The sequence below is a fragment of the Homalodisca vitripennis genome, unplaced genomic scaffold (genome assembly GCF_021130785.1).
Source record: "Homalodisca vitripennis isolate AUS2020 unplaced genomic scaffold, UT_GWSS_2.1 ScUCBcl_1572;HRSCAF=5363, whole genome shotgun sequence".
NCBI classification, from domain to species: Eukaryota; Metazoa; Arthropoda; class Insecta; order Hemiptera; family Cicadellidae; genus Homalodisca; species Homalodisca vitripennis.
In genome coordinates this window covers 16,474-33,636 of record NW_025777710.1, presented here as the reverse complement: position 1 = coordinate 33,636, position 17,163 = coordinate 16,474, and the positions used below count along the sequence as shown (strand labels likewise).

The following is a 17,163-nucleotide window of genomic DNA, read 5'->3' as shown; positions in this document are numbered from 1 at the left end:
TGGCAGAACACAATTTTAAAATCAAACCTGGTAGAATTCAACAAAACAAAAGTACTTTAAAATATGTCTTGGTCATCGAGTTGGTTAAAAGTCCATCATGATATTACTAGTCTCCACATCTAGGCAGAAATACTTCAAAAATTTTAATTGTGTAAGCAATATTTCAATTTGGTGTGAACTAAAAAAAATAGATGTTAATTATTACACCAGCCGTGTAAACCTAAGAGCTAACATTAAATAATGTTAAAACAATAGATTAACCCTTTGAGTGCCACGGCATTTTGCTATATGTTATGCATAAAATGCCGAGTGAAAATGCCTGATTTTGCAAGGGTCTGGTTAAAAATTCATAAACAAATTATTTATTGGTGTAATATCCTGGGTTTTTTTTTTTTTTTTTTTTTAATAAATATATCTTCTGTTTAAATTTAATACATTGTTTACTTATTTTACGTTTTTATACCAATAAAAAAATATTAAAAAACTTTATGAGCAAAAACATTTTGTTTTTTTATTTTGACACAACTTAGTGTTATTGAAATATTTTATGTTTTCACTTTTAGTTATAATATCTTATACTCCATTTAATTCTTTACAAAAAGACATATACAAAAATTTTTTATACTTATAAATAAAGTTTGGAAAATAAATATGAAAATATTAACCGCTAGAAAACTAGAAATTTTCTAACCTAACCTAACACTTAGTGTATTGTCTACACTGCTAATGCTTAAATCTAATGCCTGCAATACTAGGTCTTCCTTGTCAGCAATGTTTTTATTACTCATTGTTTATAAATATCACTGAACCAACACAAAAATCATAAAAACTATATAAATGTATTTAGTAACGTACTAACTGATTACGATCACTGTAACTCACGGTCAAGTCATTGTTCTACTTACACACAGACTAGAACAACATACAAAAACAAAATAATATGAAAATACTAACACTACAAACCCATTTACACTTAATAACTTTCAATATTTACAATCATTTGTGAAATAAACACCAGCGCAAACAAAACATGTGACAGCTCGTCCATGTAGCTGTGGATTCTAAACTCGTCTGACGCGCTCTCTTTATAACCGCCGCAAAAATCAGAATCTAACCAGAATGCAAGAAAACCTTCATCAAAAGTTACATTGAAGCCTTTGGAATGCGTATGTATAGTCATTGAGCCAATTTAGATAAATACTATATAAAATATAAGCGTTACTGCAGAAGTCGCAAATAGCGATGCTCTGGCACTCAAAGGGTTAACCAACGTAAAATTTTGACATTTCCAATCTCACGTTGCAAAATGTATGATTATTAATGTATTTATAGACAAAAACTGTGTGTGTGGTTTTTACAAATAACATTTTAAAGTTAATTGAAATTTAATTACTTGATCCATTTTAAAAATATTTGTGGTTAGAAACACATATTTCCAGTTTAAAAAATCAAATAAAGATATTCAATATTAAATAAACATAAAAAATACGGATTTTTAAATCAAGCAAATATATATTCATATTATTATTTTCATGATGCAAATTCAAGGTGATAATTTAAAACATTAGTTCTGCAAACAAGACTACTTTATTGTAAGGAAGCCTATTATAAATCTAAGTGGTCAAAGGGCAAAAATTATGATAGTTAAAAAGTAATCTTTAATCTTGCAATTAATGATTTTATATAATCTAATTTATACTATATTTTAAATTTATAGTAAACTTCTAACAATGTTACAAGGTTGTATTAAAAACTAATTTTTTTCATAATTTGGTAAATTTTGAGCATATCATTGTTTTTAGGAATATACTTTAAATTCACATTGTTTGTTGATACTAGGATGTTAAAAAAATCCAGGAGTAATGACGTAATTTGTTAGATACTTTATTAAACATGAATAAAGGATTTTTTCTGTATTTCAGTCACTCCTCAGTACCTCAAGATGATGTTCCCAAGCAGTTTTGTAAAAATATTAAATATAAACCTAATTTTAAGTTAAGACGCATTGGCATTACTAGTTAAAAAATGTTTAATGTATCTAACATAAATACAATAATATACAAAAATCAAAATTAGAACCCCTTACAAACTTGTGTTCAGTTCAGCTCCTGTACACCTGATGAGGCAATGACAATACTTATTGACCTGAATTACACAATATTTTGTAGTGTAGGTGGCTCTGATGTCAAAACGATGTAGAGTTTGTTTTGAGCTTATTTGTCACAGACTTTCTTTGGATTTATTCAGACAAACATGATTCCAGATTCCAGGAGTTAAGTCTGTGAAAGCATCACACTCCACATATGCTGCACTAAGAGAAAGGTGAACTGGAGCTAAACTCAACATTTACATTTTATTTATAGTTAATTCTCTATTGTTTTCAATGTGTTAATTGCATTCAAGTTGCGTTTTGTACCACAAGTTGTCTTAAAATTATCAGACAACTCCTTTAACTTACATTATCCTACTGGAACCTATACAGAGCACCTCAGAGTGTTGTGTTAACTGTCTTTAGTCATCATGGTTGCAACACTTGACAGGTAGATGGGAGCTGTAATAGTCTATGACAACAGTTTAATTAAGAATGACTTATGTTTTTCTGAACTTGACGAAGTTTTACTATGTGCCGTAGTGTCCAGTGGCTTGTAGTGGATGAATCAGACAAGCTGTTTGAAGCTGGAATCCGAGGGTTTAGGGATCAACTGGCTGAGATCTACAAGGCATGTGACTCAGAACACGTGCGACGTGCCTTTTTCAGTGCTACTCACACAGTTGAGGTTGCCAAGTGGTGTCGGAAACATCTCAAGAACCTCCTCTTGGTCACAGTTGGTCAAAGGTAATATCAGTATTATATAAAAATATTGTTTTCTGGCTAAGCGAAAGAAACATATTTCTCTAAATCACATGTATTTTTATAATAAATTAGCAAACACTTAACCCTCTCCCGGGCAAACGCCTCGAAACGCCTCGGCAGGGCGCCTTGCTAAAGTCCAAACGCCTCCAATCGCCTCCAACTGCTTTATCAACGCTCTATGCTTTGTGCTGCTATCATACGGTTGTTTGGGGAACTAACACTGGAAATATCTATTGGCAGTGTCATTGTTGCCTTGTTTATTCATAGTTTTATGACTAGGGACGCTATCTAGGATTAATAATTTGAAACGGTTCATTGATTACTTCATTGACAGTGATCTAGTTGTTCAGTAGTATAATTCTTTCTGACTTGTGCTGCTATCTTACGTAATTTGATGAACTATTTGGGACTTTTTATAACCACTTATTTACTGAAATCATTTCGTTAGTTCGCTGTCTTTACATTTGGTTCTGTACTTCATAGATGGCAGGTTCAAGGTGTTAGCGTCATAGCAACATTTTTGTTTGATTTTAATTTACCTCATAAGGTTGATACTTTTTTTATAAATACAACGTTATTATAGAGGATTTAATCATCTTTGTAACGATGTATAATACATAATAGTGTTATTAAAATAAAGTTCTTAACTTAGAAAAACGCGAATAAGTGTCCCCTCGCGGCAGAGCGGTTATTTAATTCAGCCTAGTAGCGCCAAATGCGCGTCGCGGTAATTCGACCGGGAGAGGGTTAATATACTTTTATGAGTGTCATAATGTTTTCAGTTTTGGAGGATAGGCCAAAGCCAGTCAAACTTTTGTTTGGTCAAAGCGCTGGGTTTTACAAATGACTGAATGTCTCTATTCCTGACATCAAATCTGTTAATGCCTTAAAACTGCTTTGCCTAAAAATTTATTGTTATACGTTGTTAAATATATAGCTGAAAGGTGTACGTAATGGGAAAATGATTTGTTACAACATTTAATTTCATACTGTACCATTTCTTTAAAAAATATGGAAGCACAAAAAACCAAATTTTGTATCATTGAGATGCAATTAAATTTAATCTATTGATATTGGACATTTACTTTATGCATTAAATATGAAAAAGTAAAAATAAGCGCTTTGTATAAAAGTTTACAAAAGCCTTTAATAGTTAAGAATTTATTCACTCTTTTATGTGTAGAAATACAGCAGCTGATTTGGTCCAGCAGGAACTAAGATTTGTTGGATACGAAGATGGAAAGATGATTGAATTTCGCAAAATAGTTCGAGAGGTAAGATATACTGTATAATCATGAAGTTTCTTAAGATAATGTTAAGTTGTAATGATAATGTCTTAAGGTAATGATAAGTTTCATAAGATAATGTTATGGATAGTTGTTATGTTATGAAATCCCATTACCCAGTTTCAAATCCCAGTCTAGTCATAGTACTTTTAAATGATCTGAAGATGAAAAAAATCTTCAATAGAGAATTCCTTTTATAATCTGTTATTGTGGGATGTTAATTCTGTGACTGCCATGTGCTTAGGTATATTGTAGTGACATAAGTGCCATATTTAGTTGCTTGCTTTTAGATACCAATCAGCACCAAATATGTTTCTATCTTTATCGATTTTTGACATATACATTGAAAGTGTTAATAAAAGTTAACTAATATTTAATGTTTGTAATTTAAAGCAAACCATTATTAACATTATTTGTGAACATTTAAAATATCAACTGGGGGTTGATAGTATATTTTTTATAATTTTATAAAACCATTATTTCCCTGTTGAAGGGGTTAGTATTAGTATACAAAACAGCAAATAAAATTTAACTTGCTAATATTTAAGTTTTTTGTTACTAAAATCAAAGTTATGATTGTTGATTAAATACTATGTACAAAAGCTGCTTTTTATTGTTGCTCTACTATGACTTATTTACTTACAAAATTAACTATGTTCTACTGGATGTTCCTTTTAGTCTATTGAAGGAACATATACAGGGGAGTGTCTATCAGTGCCAGAAAAATTAGTCTTATATGAGTATAAAAACAGGTCAGGACTACTGTACCAGTTGTCAACAAACAAACAATAAATCATGTTCAAGTAAGGGTTGTCCAGTATCCACATTGTAATCAAGCATATAACCTGTTTTATAATCACATAATACATAAGTTTGTATCTCAAATTTGTTTTTATTGATGGAATACATTTTTTTAAAATTAACTTCCCCATTAATAGCAAAGAAATCTCATTAACACATCAGTTTAAAAATATGATAAAGATCTGTGTTAGTATAGTCGTAAACATGTTACCTGTCTTCTTGACTTTGAAACCTTACAGAAAATCAGGCTGAAAGTTGTCAGAAAAATGCAGTAAGAATAAAATTGTAAAATACATGTTTCTAGATTTACCTATTAAATTTGCAATGCAGTCCTGGAGTAATTTATGTGTGGTTTAATAATTTTCCAAATTTCTTTTATGTGTGCCATTAGCAGTGAGACATCTTTGAACTCTGTTATCAAAGATTACTATTTTGAAAACTTGGTTTAGGTGATAGGTCATAGAATTAAACAAAAAGGCATAATGTATATTTGATTAAGCTACAAACTTGATGATATTGTGAATAATTATATTTTAATAGTATAGTTTTGGACTAGGACCAGGATGTACGTTTTTATAAACTATTCCATTGTATGTATACTCAAAAAAATCATTTTTCTAACAAGTAAGTTTTTGTTTTATATTTGTTTCCTTTTTAAGTTTGAAGGGATCACCACTAAAGCAAAACATCTGATAGCACAACTTAAAAATGAGTAAACTCATGCGTGGCAGTTATAAAATTAGCATAGTATGATATAACTCAAGCACAGCGGTCGTCAATAAAAATAGAGTTACATGATATGTCTCGAGTGTGTCAGTTATAGAGTTAAATGTTATTTGGTGATCTCAAGAAACTAAGTGACACCTCTAGACACCTCTGTCACTGATCATTATCTTCATCTAATGAACCAAAATCATTTGCAGCAGGTGCAAAAAGTCCTAGATGAAAAGTATGTCTAATTTTTAGTGTAATGATCCCACATGCTAACCTATTGTCTGTATTCTGCATTTGTTACAGGGTCTGCCACCCCCAGTGTTGGTGTTTGTCCAGTCAAAAGAACGAGCTCGTGAACTGTTCACTGAACTGATCTATGATCGCATCAATGTTGATGTTATACACTCAGAGAGGACACAACTTCAGGTAACAGTGGTATAATTTTCTGTATAAATAATCTTCCTTCAGGATAAAATAGAAGCATTTGTTTGGGTTGAGTTGAGTCTTATTTCCAATATGAATCAAAGAAATTCATAATTCTTGTTGGATTATAAATATTTATTTATTAGTTGGAATAATAATATTGTTTACATTACACAGTCTACGAGGCGCGGGGGGTACCAACAGTTTCTGAAATAGCTCTGCTGTGGACAGGGCTTGTGCTGTACAAACTTCTGCCGCTAGGTATCAGGCTTGTTCTCTTTGTCTGTAGTGACAGTTTTTTGTTGGTGTTTTGTGCCATTTTATTTCTGTATGGCAAGTTTTAGTGAATACTTTTTTACTCTGTAAAAATGCTGTAGAAACTCTTTTCATGTTGAACACAACCAACAAAGAAGCTGCTATCCGGAAAACTCTAGAGTACGAGTGGTTTTCTTGGTTTTAATATGATGACATGTTCATTGATGAAAAACCTTGTTTTGGCTGTCCATTAACTGCCCGAACAGATGAAAATATTCAAAAAATCAAAGAAGTTGTGCTTTCAGATCATTGTTCAAATCTCAAAGATTAGTGAATTATTTTGGAGCTCTGTTCAGCGAATTTTATCTGAAGATTTGGGAATGAGAAGGGTCTCTCTGCCAAATTTGTGCCTCATGTTCTGACTGAAAATCAAAATAAATGTTGAGTTGAAACATGTTTTGATTTGAAAAAAAAGCTTGAAACCGATCCTGGCTTTGTTCAACATTAAAACAGTTTCAACAGCATCTATACTGATCGGGAAAGAAAATTTTCAGTTGCATGCTTTTCACTTCAAACTTGTCTTCATAAAAAAAAGAAAATAGCACAAAACAACAACAAAAACTGAAAAATTGAACAAGCCAGGTCGACGATTCAGGTGACACTGAAATGGCGATGAGTTGCGCTACAGACACTTAGCGACAGAAGTTTGTAAGGCACAAACCCCGTCCACAGCAGAGCTATTCTGGGAACTTTTGGGTACCCCCTCGTACATTCTCACTGGAACCAAATACAGGTCCATAAAAATCATATAACTTTATACAAGTTACTTAAACGATAAATAAGGCTTATCCTAATCAAAACACAGTTTTAGCAGACAAGAACAAATGACACTCATTCAGACCCTCCATTGTAAAAAGAAATGGTTGATAATAGAAATCCAAAAAAACAGGTGAGCCGCCTGATCATATATAACAAAACTATCGAAGCCATTCAACCCTTGAATGTGTGGCAACAGTGTGCCAATGTCATCTGATAGCAACACAAACAACTATGTTTACAATATTGACGTTAAAACTAGATTACACTAGGCTCATAACACAACATCTGATTCCAATATAGTAGATTTAACTCTGTTCATAACTCTACCTCAATGGGTTAAGAGCCGGTTATACTCGTGGCCATCTTGACTTTTGATCCATAAGAGCAATATTGAAACTCAAACATTAATACAGAGTTATTTTTGGTCCTAGAACTATGGGAGTTGTCTCATGTATAAGATATAATCAATAATTATATTTGGATTTGTTTTACAGAAACAAATTTATAACTTTTTTGTACCGTTTGAATACTCCTAAATTATACACTTTAAAAGAAAAACAAAAAGAGCTTTTGGATGTAAATTAATTATATCTTTAAAATGAGACTTTAACCATAGTTCAAGACAAAAAATAAGGACGTAAAAGTGGTTGAGCATTGGTCTTTTGAGGTAAAATTCAAGGTAATTTTTCTACAATTGGCTCATAAGATATCATGTAGTGCATTTCTCAGTTTCTCTAATGTATTGATTGTGTAATTTATAAGTTAGTTCTTATGTCTCTAATGACTCTAGAGAGACAACACTGTTCGAGCATTCCGAGAGCGTAAGATTTGGGTGTTGATCTGTACGGAACTGATGGGCCGAGGAATCGACTTCAAGGGTGTCAATCTTGTCATCAACTTTGACTTTCCAAAGTCTGCAATCTCATACATCCATCAAATAGGCAAGTTAATTTTTATACATTTATTTATTTAAACTTTAGTGCTATGTGCTAAAAGTTACATACAGTAAAACATCTCTTATATTTCCAAATTATGCCTTGGTATATTATTTGAGATTTTTAGTAAACGTGAAAAATTATTTCACTAATTTATATTCAAATGTGTAAAACAGCAACAGTTTTAACTGCATATATTATTTGTAACAGAAAAATTGTTTTGAATCCCAATGTTTAAAAAAAATGTTTCTTATACATCAAATAAACAAGTAAATTTTTTTTAAGTAATTTATTATGTGAAAGTATTACATCTATTTTTCTACATAATTGTCACCAGTTTTCCATCTGATTTAAGAGCTAACTATTACACTGTAAATATTTAAACATTTCCTAACTTTCCTGTGGATTTAACAAGCATATTCAGTTTATTAAAGAAACAAAATCTTGGTTTTATCATTTTAAAATTACTCAAATAGCGCTTACAACTTTATTTAAGTAACTTGTATAAGTTGTGCATATTCAGTGTGAATTGTTGTGATATAATCTGAAATATTGACAGGCAGGACGGGCCGAGCGGGTAGACCAGGCAGAGCCATTACCTTCTTCACTATAGAGGATTTTCCAGCACTCAGAAGGTACCTATTGTACTGTATTGCAATGTTAGATACTGTATTTGTGAAATAAAGAATATGTGTGTACTGCCACAAAAACTCACAAAAAGTAACTAAAATGATTTTCTATACTTAAAAAAGAAGTCAATCTTTTGCTAATGCTCATCTCTGCTGACAGTTTGTTGCTGGCTTTAATTACAGGTTTTATCTCCAGTTGGCCGCTTATTCCTCTTCAGGCATTTTAGGTCTTTTTCTTGGCCTTGTATTGATTTCCATCTCCTTCCTCACATATTTTTACTAATTAATTGATAACTTTGTCACAAAGATTTGTTCTCCACTCGACTAAAGAATCTTTAAAGATGTTCTCTTCAGAGTTTGCAGCCGCAGAAGTACACTATGAAAGCATTCATAATAGGAAACAATGGAAGATATAATTTGACTTACCAAAAGAATGATTTATAACTGATATGTCATTTTGTTGGTTGTATTTACTCGTATTTAGCACTAACTAATTACAATAGTATATTTTTAAAACAAAACTTTCGATAGTAAACCTAATTAGAAAGTAACAATATATACATATAATATAAAACCCAACAACATATGTTTTACTGTACATTAAAACAATCACAATAATCTATTGGTTCCCACACGCTGTTGTACACAAATTGCTCAAGATCTGCCCAAAGTTGGCTGCGTCATTTTGCTACGGTCCCCACGTTGCTGTGCCATTCTGCTACAGTCCCCACGTTGCTGTGCCTATTCTGCTACGATCCACTTTGGTCGCCCTTCTGCTACGGTCCAGTCCCCAGTTGGCTGTACGATTTTGCTACGTTCCAGGCCCCCGTTTGTTGTCCCAATTTTCTCACAATCGGTATTCAAAGTGTGCTGCCCCTCATTGGTTGTGCGACTTGCTTCGTGTTGGCTAAGTCATATTGTTCCAAGTTGATATTTAAATAACGATCAAACTTCAATGTCTGTGGTGTTGTTGAAAGTGTAGTTTGTATTAATGAAAGTAGGCTACACGCTATATATCACCAGCACTGGGTCTACATCATCTCAGGTTTTTTAAGTAGGCTGAATAATGGTTCAAACTTAATACCACTCTATTGAAAGTTCTGATCAATATGATTGTTTATATCATAATAAAGTTCACAAAATATTCACTGTTCTTATCAATCACTTTGAATCAAATAAGTTTTGAAAGTAATATTCTTTAATTTAAAGCTTATTATCTTACTTACCACATTTCTTTGTAGATGGGATTCTCAATGAAAGACAAAGCAAATGACTTTGACGTCAATTTATTTTATATTATATTGTCTAATTCTAGTCACTTTGCTTTGATTTTGTTCACTAACACAACATCCCATCCCTAATTACAACTTCAATGCACTATTGTACAGTTTCAAATTTCATCACTACTGTACCAGGAGGATCCTTACTGCTTCAAGTCCAGACAGAGAAGAAGGATTCTCCGTATAAAAACTACGCATATCGGTTCACACAATGTTCATTCCCTCTCCCGTTCAAATCAGCGTCTTCACGATTAAATCAAAGAAAAGAAGAGAGAATGAGGCACCATCAGAAGACGAGAATATACATCAACTCCTCACTAAGGCCAATTCATCTATGACAGACTTTTCAATTCTCCACCAGAACGTTAGGGGTCTGGCAAACAAAATTGACCGTGTTAACCACCTGAATCAAACAACAAAGCCAGACATCATAATCCTAACAGAGCATGGTTTAAATAGAGATGAACTGAGCATGACAAATCTGATTCATTACACTCTCCTGACCCACTTTAGCAGAGTAGACCATAAAATGGGTGGTGTTGCAATATACGCTAAAGACTGCTTTAGCTGAACATATTGCTCCCATTGATGTGCTAAATAAGTGCAAAGAACTAAACTTGGAAGCATCAATGATAAAACTAAACAAAGGAAACAGCAAACTGTTCTTGCTTGGACTATACAGACAACCAAAGGCTAATTTAGATGAAGCCTTGGAAAGGCTTTCTACAATAATAGAAGAAACAGCAGCCTACAAGTATCCATTGATCATCATGGGTGACATTAAATGTTGATATTCTAAAGACTGACACCAACACAGCTAAATTAAATGAAGCAACTGGCCAATTTTGACATTGAGAGACTATCTATACCTCCTACCAGAGTAACAAACACCACTTCAACTTCAATTGACTGTGTCTGTGCAAATCACTACACAAAAGATTTGGATGTTGAGGTAATACATACTGGCATATCTGGACCATAAGGCCCAAATATGCAACCTCAAAATTTCACTGCCAAACTCAACTCAACCAGGGTCAGATCATCCGACACTTCCGTGAGGAGAATATTTATCACCTGAAGTACCTCCTAGCAGAAAATAGCTGGCTCAAAGTTCACAATGCCATAAATGTTGACCAAGCCTATGAAAAATTTCTCCAAATCACTGACTGCAAACTATAGAGATGGCTTGCCCAAAAAAGAAACGAAGACCAAGAAAGAAGAAAAACTTAGATATGTATGACAATAAAGACGCACTTTTACTGAAGCAAGCCTACCTGCAAGCCTCCTCTCTAAATTTGAACTGACAGGAGATATTGAAGACAAAGCAATCTGCACTGATGCAAAGAAAAGGTACGATCTAAAACTAAAATCCCTGCGCAAACAAGCAACTGTAGAATACATAGAAAAATCTGTTAACAAACCAAAAGCTATGTGGGATACAATAAATAAGGAACGAAAGAAGCAAGGACAAAGGGAGCCACAGATACAGCTGAAAGTGGACGGAAAGTTACTGGACGAGCCACTTGAAGTGGCAGAACAACTAAACAACTATTTCATAAAAGCTGCTGATGAAGCACTAAAAAAGAGTGACGTGACAAGAACTGCCAGAGCTAACCCTATCACATTCACATGTGACAAATATCTTTCAGAGCTGTCATTCACCAATCCTGAAGAAGTATCAAAAGTAATTCAAACATTTAAACCGAAGTGGTCTGCGGGACTGGATGAGGTTCCCTCACAACTTGTAAAAATCTGCTTCAAAGAACTAATAACTCCATTAACCAGCATAATTAATAGATCATTTCAAGAAGGACAATTCCCAAGTGCTCTTAAATGTGCAAAAGTCTATCCTAAATACAAAAAAGGCTCTGCAACAGATCTAACTAACTATCGACCCATATCTCTAGTTTCCACTTTCTCTAAAGTAATTGAGAAGGTGGTCCTAGCACGATTAATGGATCATCTCGAAGCTAACAGCCTGTTAACTGAGAAGCAGCATGGGTTTTGTAAAGGGGAAATCGACCACAACAGCAATAATCAGCCTCATGAAGAGTGTAATTGATCAGCTTGAAGACAAGAAACCGGTTACAGGAATACTTCTTGACTTCAGTAAGGCTTTCGATTCCCTAGGGAATCTTATCCTCTTAAAACTTGAAGCTCTAGGCATACATGGGACAGCCAAAATCTTGGTTCCAATCATACTTGAGTGGACGCTCTCAAGTAGTTGAAATAAAGTCTACATCCAACAACATGGTACAATTTGTAAAATCCAGTCCCAAAGAAATAACAAGAGGAGTACCTCAGGGCTCTGTTTGGGACCAGTCCTTTTTATTTTATTCATCAATGACATGCCACAACATCTTGGTAAACTGAGCACCTGTTTAATGTATGCTGATGATATTACTCTTGTAGTTAGCGGTGAATCAGCTGCTAGTTTAAAGGAAAACTCTTCCCAAAGTTTGAATAAGGCCTATCAATATTGCAGGGAAAACGACTTGGTTGCAAACACTACAAAAACCAAGCAGATAATTTTTTGGAAGGAGAAGTGTCACACTAGGTAAGACAATGTAGTACAAGAAGAGAAAGTAAAACTGCTAGGAATGACGATTGATGCAAAGCTCACTCACATCGACAACTTGTGCAAAATAGTTTCCTCTGGCCTATACGCTGTGCAAAGACATAAACAAATAGCTGATATCAAAACTGCCAAAACAGCATATTTTGGACTAATTGAGTCACATATTAGATATGGACTAATTATTTGGGGTGGAACCTCAATCTGTACCATGGAACGAGTGTTGATCCTGCAGAAACGAGCTGTGAGGATACTTGCAGATCTGCAGCCACTACTACAGTCTTGCCGTACATCTTTTAAAGAGCTGGGAATAATGACAGTGGTCAACCTCTACATACGAGAAGTGATCATGTATGCCGAAAATCAAGATCCACCTCGTAACAGCAACGTCCACAGCTACCCCACCAGGAATGCTTCATACTTTGCAACACCACAACATCGGCTCACTCTATCCGAGAGACAACCACTCTACATTGCCTGCAGACTCCACAACCATCTTCCAGATCAACTGAGAAGAATAAGAGGACAGAACCTGAAGAGAGAGCTCAGCAAATGGTTGGCGGAAACGGCCTTTCTACAGCATAGCCGAGTTTTTCAATGACAATTGAACAATTGTATTTTGTGAAATATTTTTCATTGACTTAAGTATATTTTAACCTCTGACAAGCAATTGTTAACAAACTTCTTGTTTATTCTGTACTTTTTGGAAAACAGTATCGCCTTTGTATTTCTCTACGATATAACAAATAAAGAGATTGATTGATTGATTGATTGAAATATAATTTGATTCTTTTCTTATAATTGTCGAAATTTATCACGTTCACTATAATTGATCAATTTAAGTCTTTCTATTTTCTTTTATTATTTTTCTAAAGCTTTTTTATTTAAATTTTTAGCAACATGTGCTTTCTGACGTCATCAATACGCAAGTCATTTTATCCCACAATTGGCTTTTCTGCGTAATTTTATTTAGTACCTTTGAAAAACACGAATTTTGGTTATGTATAACTCATTTTAATTAATTAAATTTGTTCCCGTGTAAAGTTTAATATATTTCTCCGTTATTAATTAAATAAATCTCAATTCCGACAACATGTGATTCACTGACGTCACAGTCTGCCGATTCACTGATGTCACAGTCTGCCGATTCACTGATGTCACAGTCTGCCAATTCCCTGCGAATATTCAAATGTCGTAATTTGACCTGTCACAAAATCGATAATGGTTCACACTACAACAAAGAAACGTCTGAACTGTATGACATTATAAGACGTTATGGTCAGAACAAGGGGTGGAAGATGGCATTTCACACAATGCGGTCATGACTCATCACACCTATCAGACTGTTGACTGATGCCACTGTAAGGTACAGACTGGTGAATGGTGACCATACAGCATGTTATCACACTCGTCAACATGGCTCCAAATTTAAAAAATGCATTCTTATAATTACAAATAGGCCCGTTTTTATGTCCATTTTAAATTATTATCCCAAATATTTATAAATTTCCAAAGAATAGCAGACGTAACAACTTCAAATTGTAGCAGTTGCTGCCCCTACTTTTGTGCCGCTCAGGGTGACCACCCCCTTCATCCACCCCTAGCTACGCTACTGAAAGAAGGTGATGGGTTAAACAAATTGTAATTGAGTTAGAAGAAACAATATTTGATAATTATGAAATGTCTCATATTACTAATGACTACAGCAGTGACTTTGAAATACGATTGTAACTCAAAAATTACTGAAGGGGCTATGAAAAATTGTATAAATATATGTATATATTTTTTTAAAGAATACTGTTTTTTTTATACATTAAATTTTGTGCAAACCTCACCTGAACTTTTTCCTCAAATAATACAAAATATTCATTCTTGTAATCCTATTTGTTAATAGGGTCATTTTTGAGCCCAAAATAGGTTAATTTGCTTGGAACAGCTGCTCTTTTCTGACTAGTATCCTTCATATAATTGACTGTTCTTTCTGAGTTGCTCGCCACAGTCATATGCACATTTAAGATTTTCCTGCAGAATAATACACAGATTATGCCCAAGGAAACTATGATTGTTACTATTTAAAATACATAAACATATACATATATATATATATATATATATATATATATATATATATATATATATATATATAAAATAAAATGTATATTTGAGGTTTGATTCTTCAAACTTTAGTCTGCAAAGAAAGTCTATAATTAGGTATGAAATGCTGAACTATTATATCTTGTGTGGTTAAAATAAGCTTCAAATGAAGAATTGATGATTTTCGTTAAAATTATTTTTATAACAAGTACACACTTTAAAAAATAGCTAATGAACATTTTATGTATTGTTAATTCTTATCATGTATTGCTGTAAGCTAATGTTACTTGAATAAAAAAAATCAAAATTCAAATGACTGATGAATTTGATTCTCATAAGTTAGTCTTATACATATGGGTGAGTTATATATCAGTATTTATTTATCTATTTTTCTTTGTATTCATAAAATATATATCAGTATTTATTTATCTATTTTTCTTTGTATTTATAAAATATATATCACTCTGACAGTTCAAGATTTAAAATTAATGCGGAAATTAATCTTAACTAACATTTTGAACAGTTTCAACATAAAATTTGTTAAACTTGCAGTGGGTATCTCAAAGTATTTGGTCAAAAGAGATGTTTGAAGATAATCTTTATTTATGGAATGTATGATTGTTACAGTATAGCTACTGTGATGAAAGAATCGGGCTGTGAAGTTCCAGAGTACATTATGAACATGAAGAAGACCAGTAAACGAGAGAGGCGTAAAATGGAACAGAGAGCTCCTAAGCGAAAATCCATCAGCACACAGCCATCTTATGCCAAGTTCAAAAACAACAGGCTCAAGTAAGTCATATCTCACTATAAAACATCAGCTTGTTGGCTGAGCGTTAGCAAAGCCTATCACTCATGGGGCTGGAAAAATGTCATTTCTGTCTGTTCGCACGATATCTTGAAATTAAACTGACCTATATACTTGAAATTGTTCATAAAGTTTGATTTCTATTCAAGGAACTTTAAGTTTAATGATGGTGCATGACATTCCCTGGGATTTGGCTGAGCGTTGTATGAAAATGTTTCAGAATAAATAAATATGTAAACACACTCAGTACATTCATAAAAAATATTTACATAGGACAATAACACAATATAGCCTAACTATCCCAACACATATAATATCATTTTATGGTAACTTGATGTGGAGACTTATATTATTTAAACGTGAAGTGTGATACCCAATTTAATGAACAGAAATGAATGTATCATGTAGTAACATGTCACAAGAAAGGACGATCACAACAAACAGGTCACATTCTGAGCTAAGGTTACAGGTGAGCACTCAAGACTTATTCTAGAGAGGAACTTGGGATAATTTGAACATTTAATATCTTAGTTAGTTCAAACTTTACTTCTTCACATTTTTATGACCAAAATACATAATTTCTGAGCTAGGATTTCTCAAAGTAAATGAGGCAAAATTACAAAAATTAATTATCATAAATTAAATCATCTAATCCTGTAGGCCTGTTTAACTAAACATGGTTGTACTCACGACTGCACAGACCAATGGCGTACTGTCTGAGTAATGCGAGCCCCTTCCCCACCACAATTTGATTTCCATGAATTTAGTTCAAATTAAAATTCTTTATTGCCAGAACATCTTTACAATTTATAGCAGTGTCAGAAACAAAATAATTCAGCATGAACCATCTATGATATACATTGTCTAGGCCTAGTAACAAGTGTCTATCCAATTACAGCATAATAATCACTGATGCCATATGGGCTGATATTAATCAATAACTTTTTTACACTTTTCTTGAAACAATTAATTTCAAGAGATTTAAGAAAGTTGTAGAGTTTAATGCCTGTTTCAGCAAAACAATTTAAAGTAGTTTTAAGACTACATTGAGATATTCTAAGAGAATTTGAGTTTCTAGTCATTTGGTTATGTACAGATCTAATTGTAGGTATGGCATGTAAATTTCTTTTTGTATACAATAGGCAATCTAAAATATAAAGTGCAGGTACTGTAAGAATACCATACTTTTTAAATAAAGGTTTACAGTGAGTCCTTATGTTTACATTAGCTATAATCTTAATAGCACGTTTTTGTAAAATTAATAATTTTTGTGTGTTACAATCATTGCCCCATACAATAATTCCATAAGACAAGAAACTATGAAGGTATGCATAGTAGACAGTAATGAGGATGTTTGTAGTTACAATATATCTTAGCCTAATTAATATAAAAATACCCTTAGACACTTTATTGTATAACATTTCAACGTGCCTATCCCATTTGATGTTACTCTGAAGAATAACTCCTAAGAATTTAACATAGTCAACGTTCTGTTGTCTAGACAGTTTTAAACACAATTCTAGAATCTGGGTTTTATCTTTATTAACCCTCCCGGCTGGCGCGCATTTGAGCCTTGACTGGCACCCTGTTTTGAAGTTTCGTGCAAAGTTTTTAATATTTTATCCTGTACAATTAATTATTGGAGAAATAACAAAAGTGTTATACATCAAATTACTCTGCAGAATATGTT

General features: G+C 33.0%; 1 protein-coding gene across 1 annotated transcript in view; it reads left to right on the top strand.

Moving 5' to 3' along the window:
* Positions 1–17,163, top strand: part of LOC124371541 (probable ATP-dependent RNA helicase DDX52) — a 46,360-nt gene that overhangs the window by 18,255 nt on the left and 10,942 nt on the right. Inside the window, exons 7-12 of the mRNA XM_046829893.1 lie at positions 2,633–2,836; positions 4,038–4,128; positions 5,959–6,081; positions 7,943–8,093; positions 8,647–8,722; positions 15,293–15,457. Coding sequence (XP_046685849.1) covers positions 2,633–2,836; positions 4,038–4,128; positions 5,959–6,081; positions 7,943–8,093; positions 8,647–8,722; positions 15,293–15,457 — 810 coding nt within the window. The remainder of the gene's footprint in view (positions 1–2,632; positions 2,837–4,037; positions 4,129–5,958; positions 6,082–7,942; positions 8,094–8,646; positions 8,723–15,292; positions 15,458–17,163) is intronic.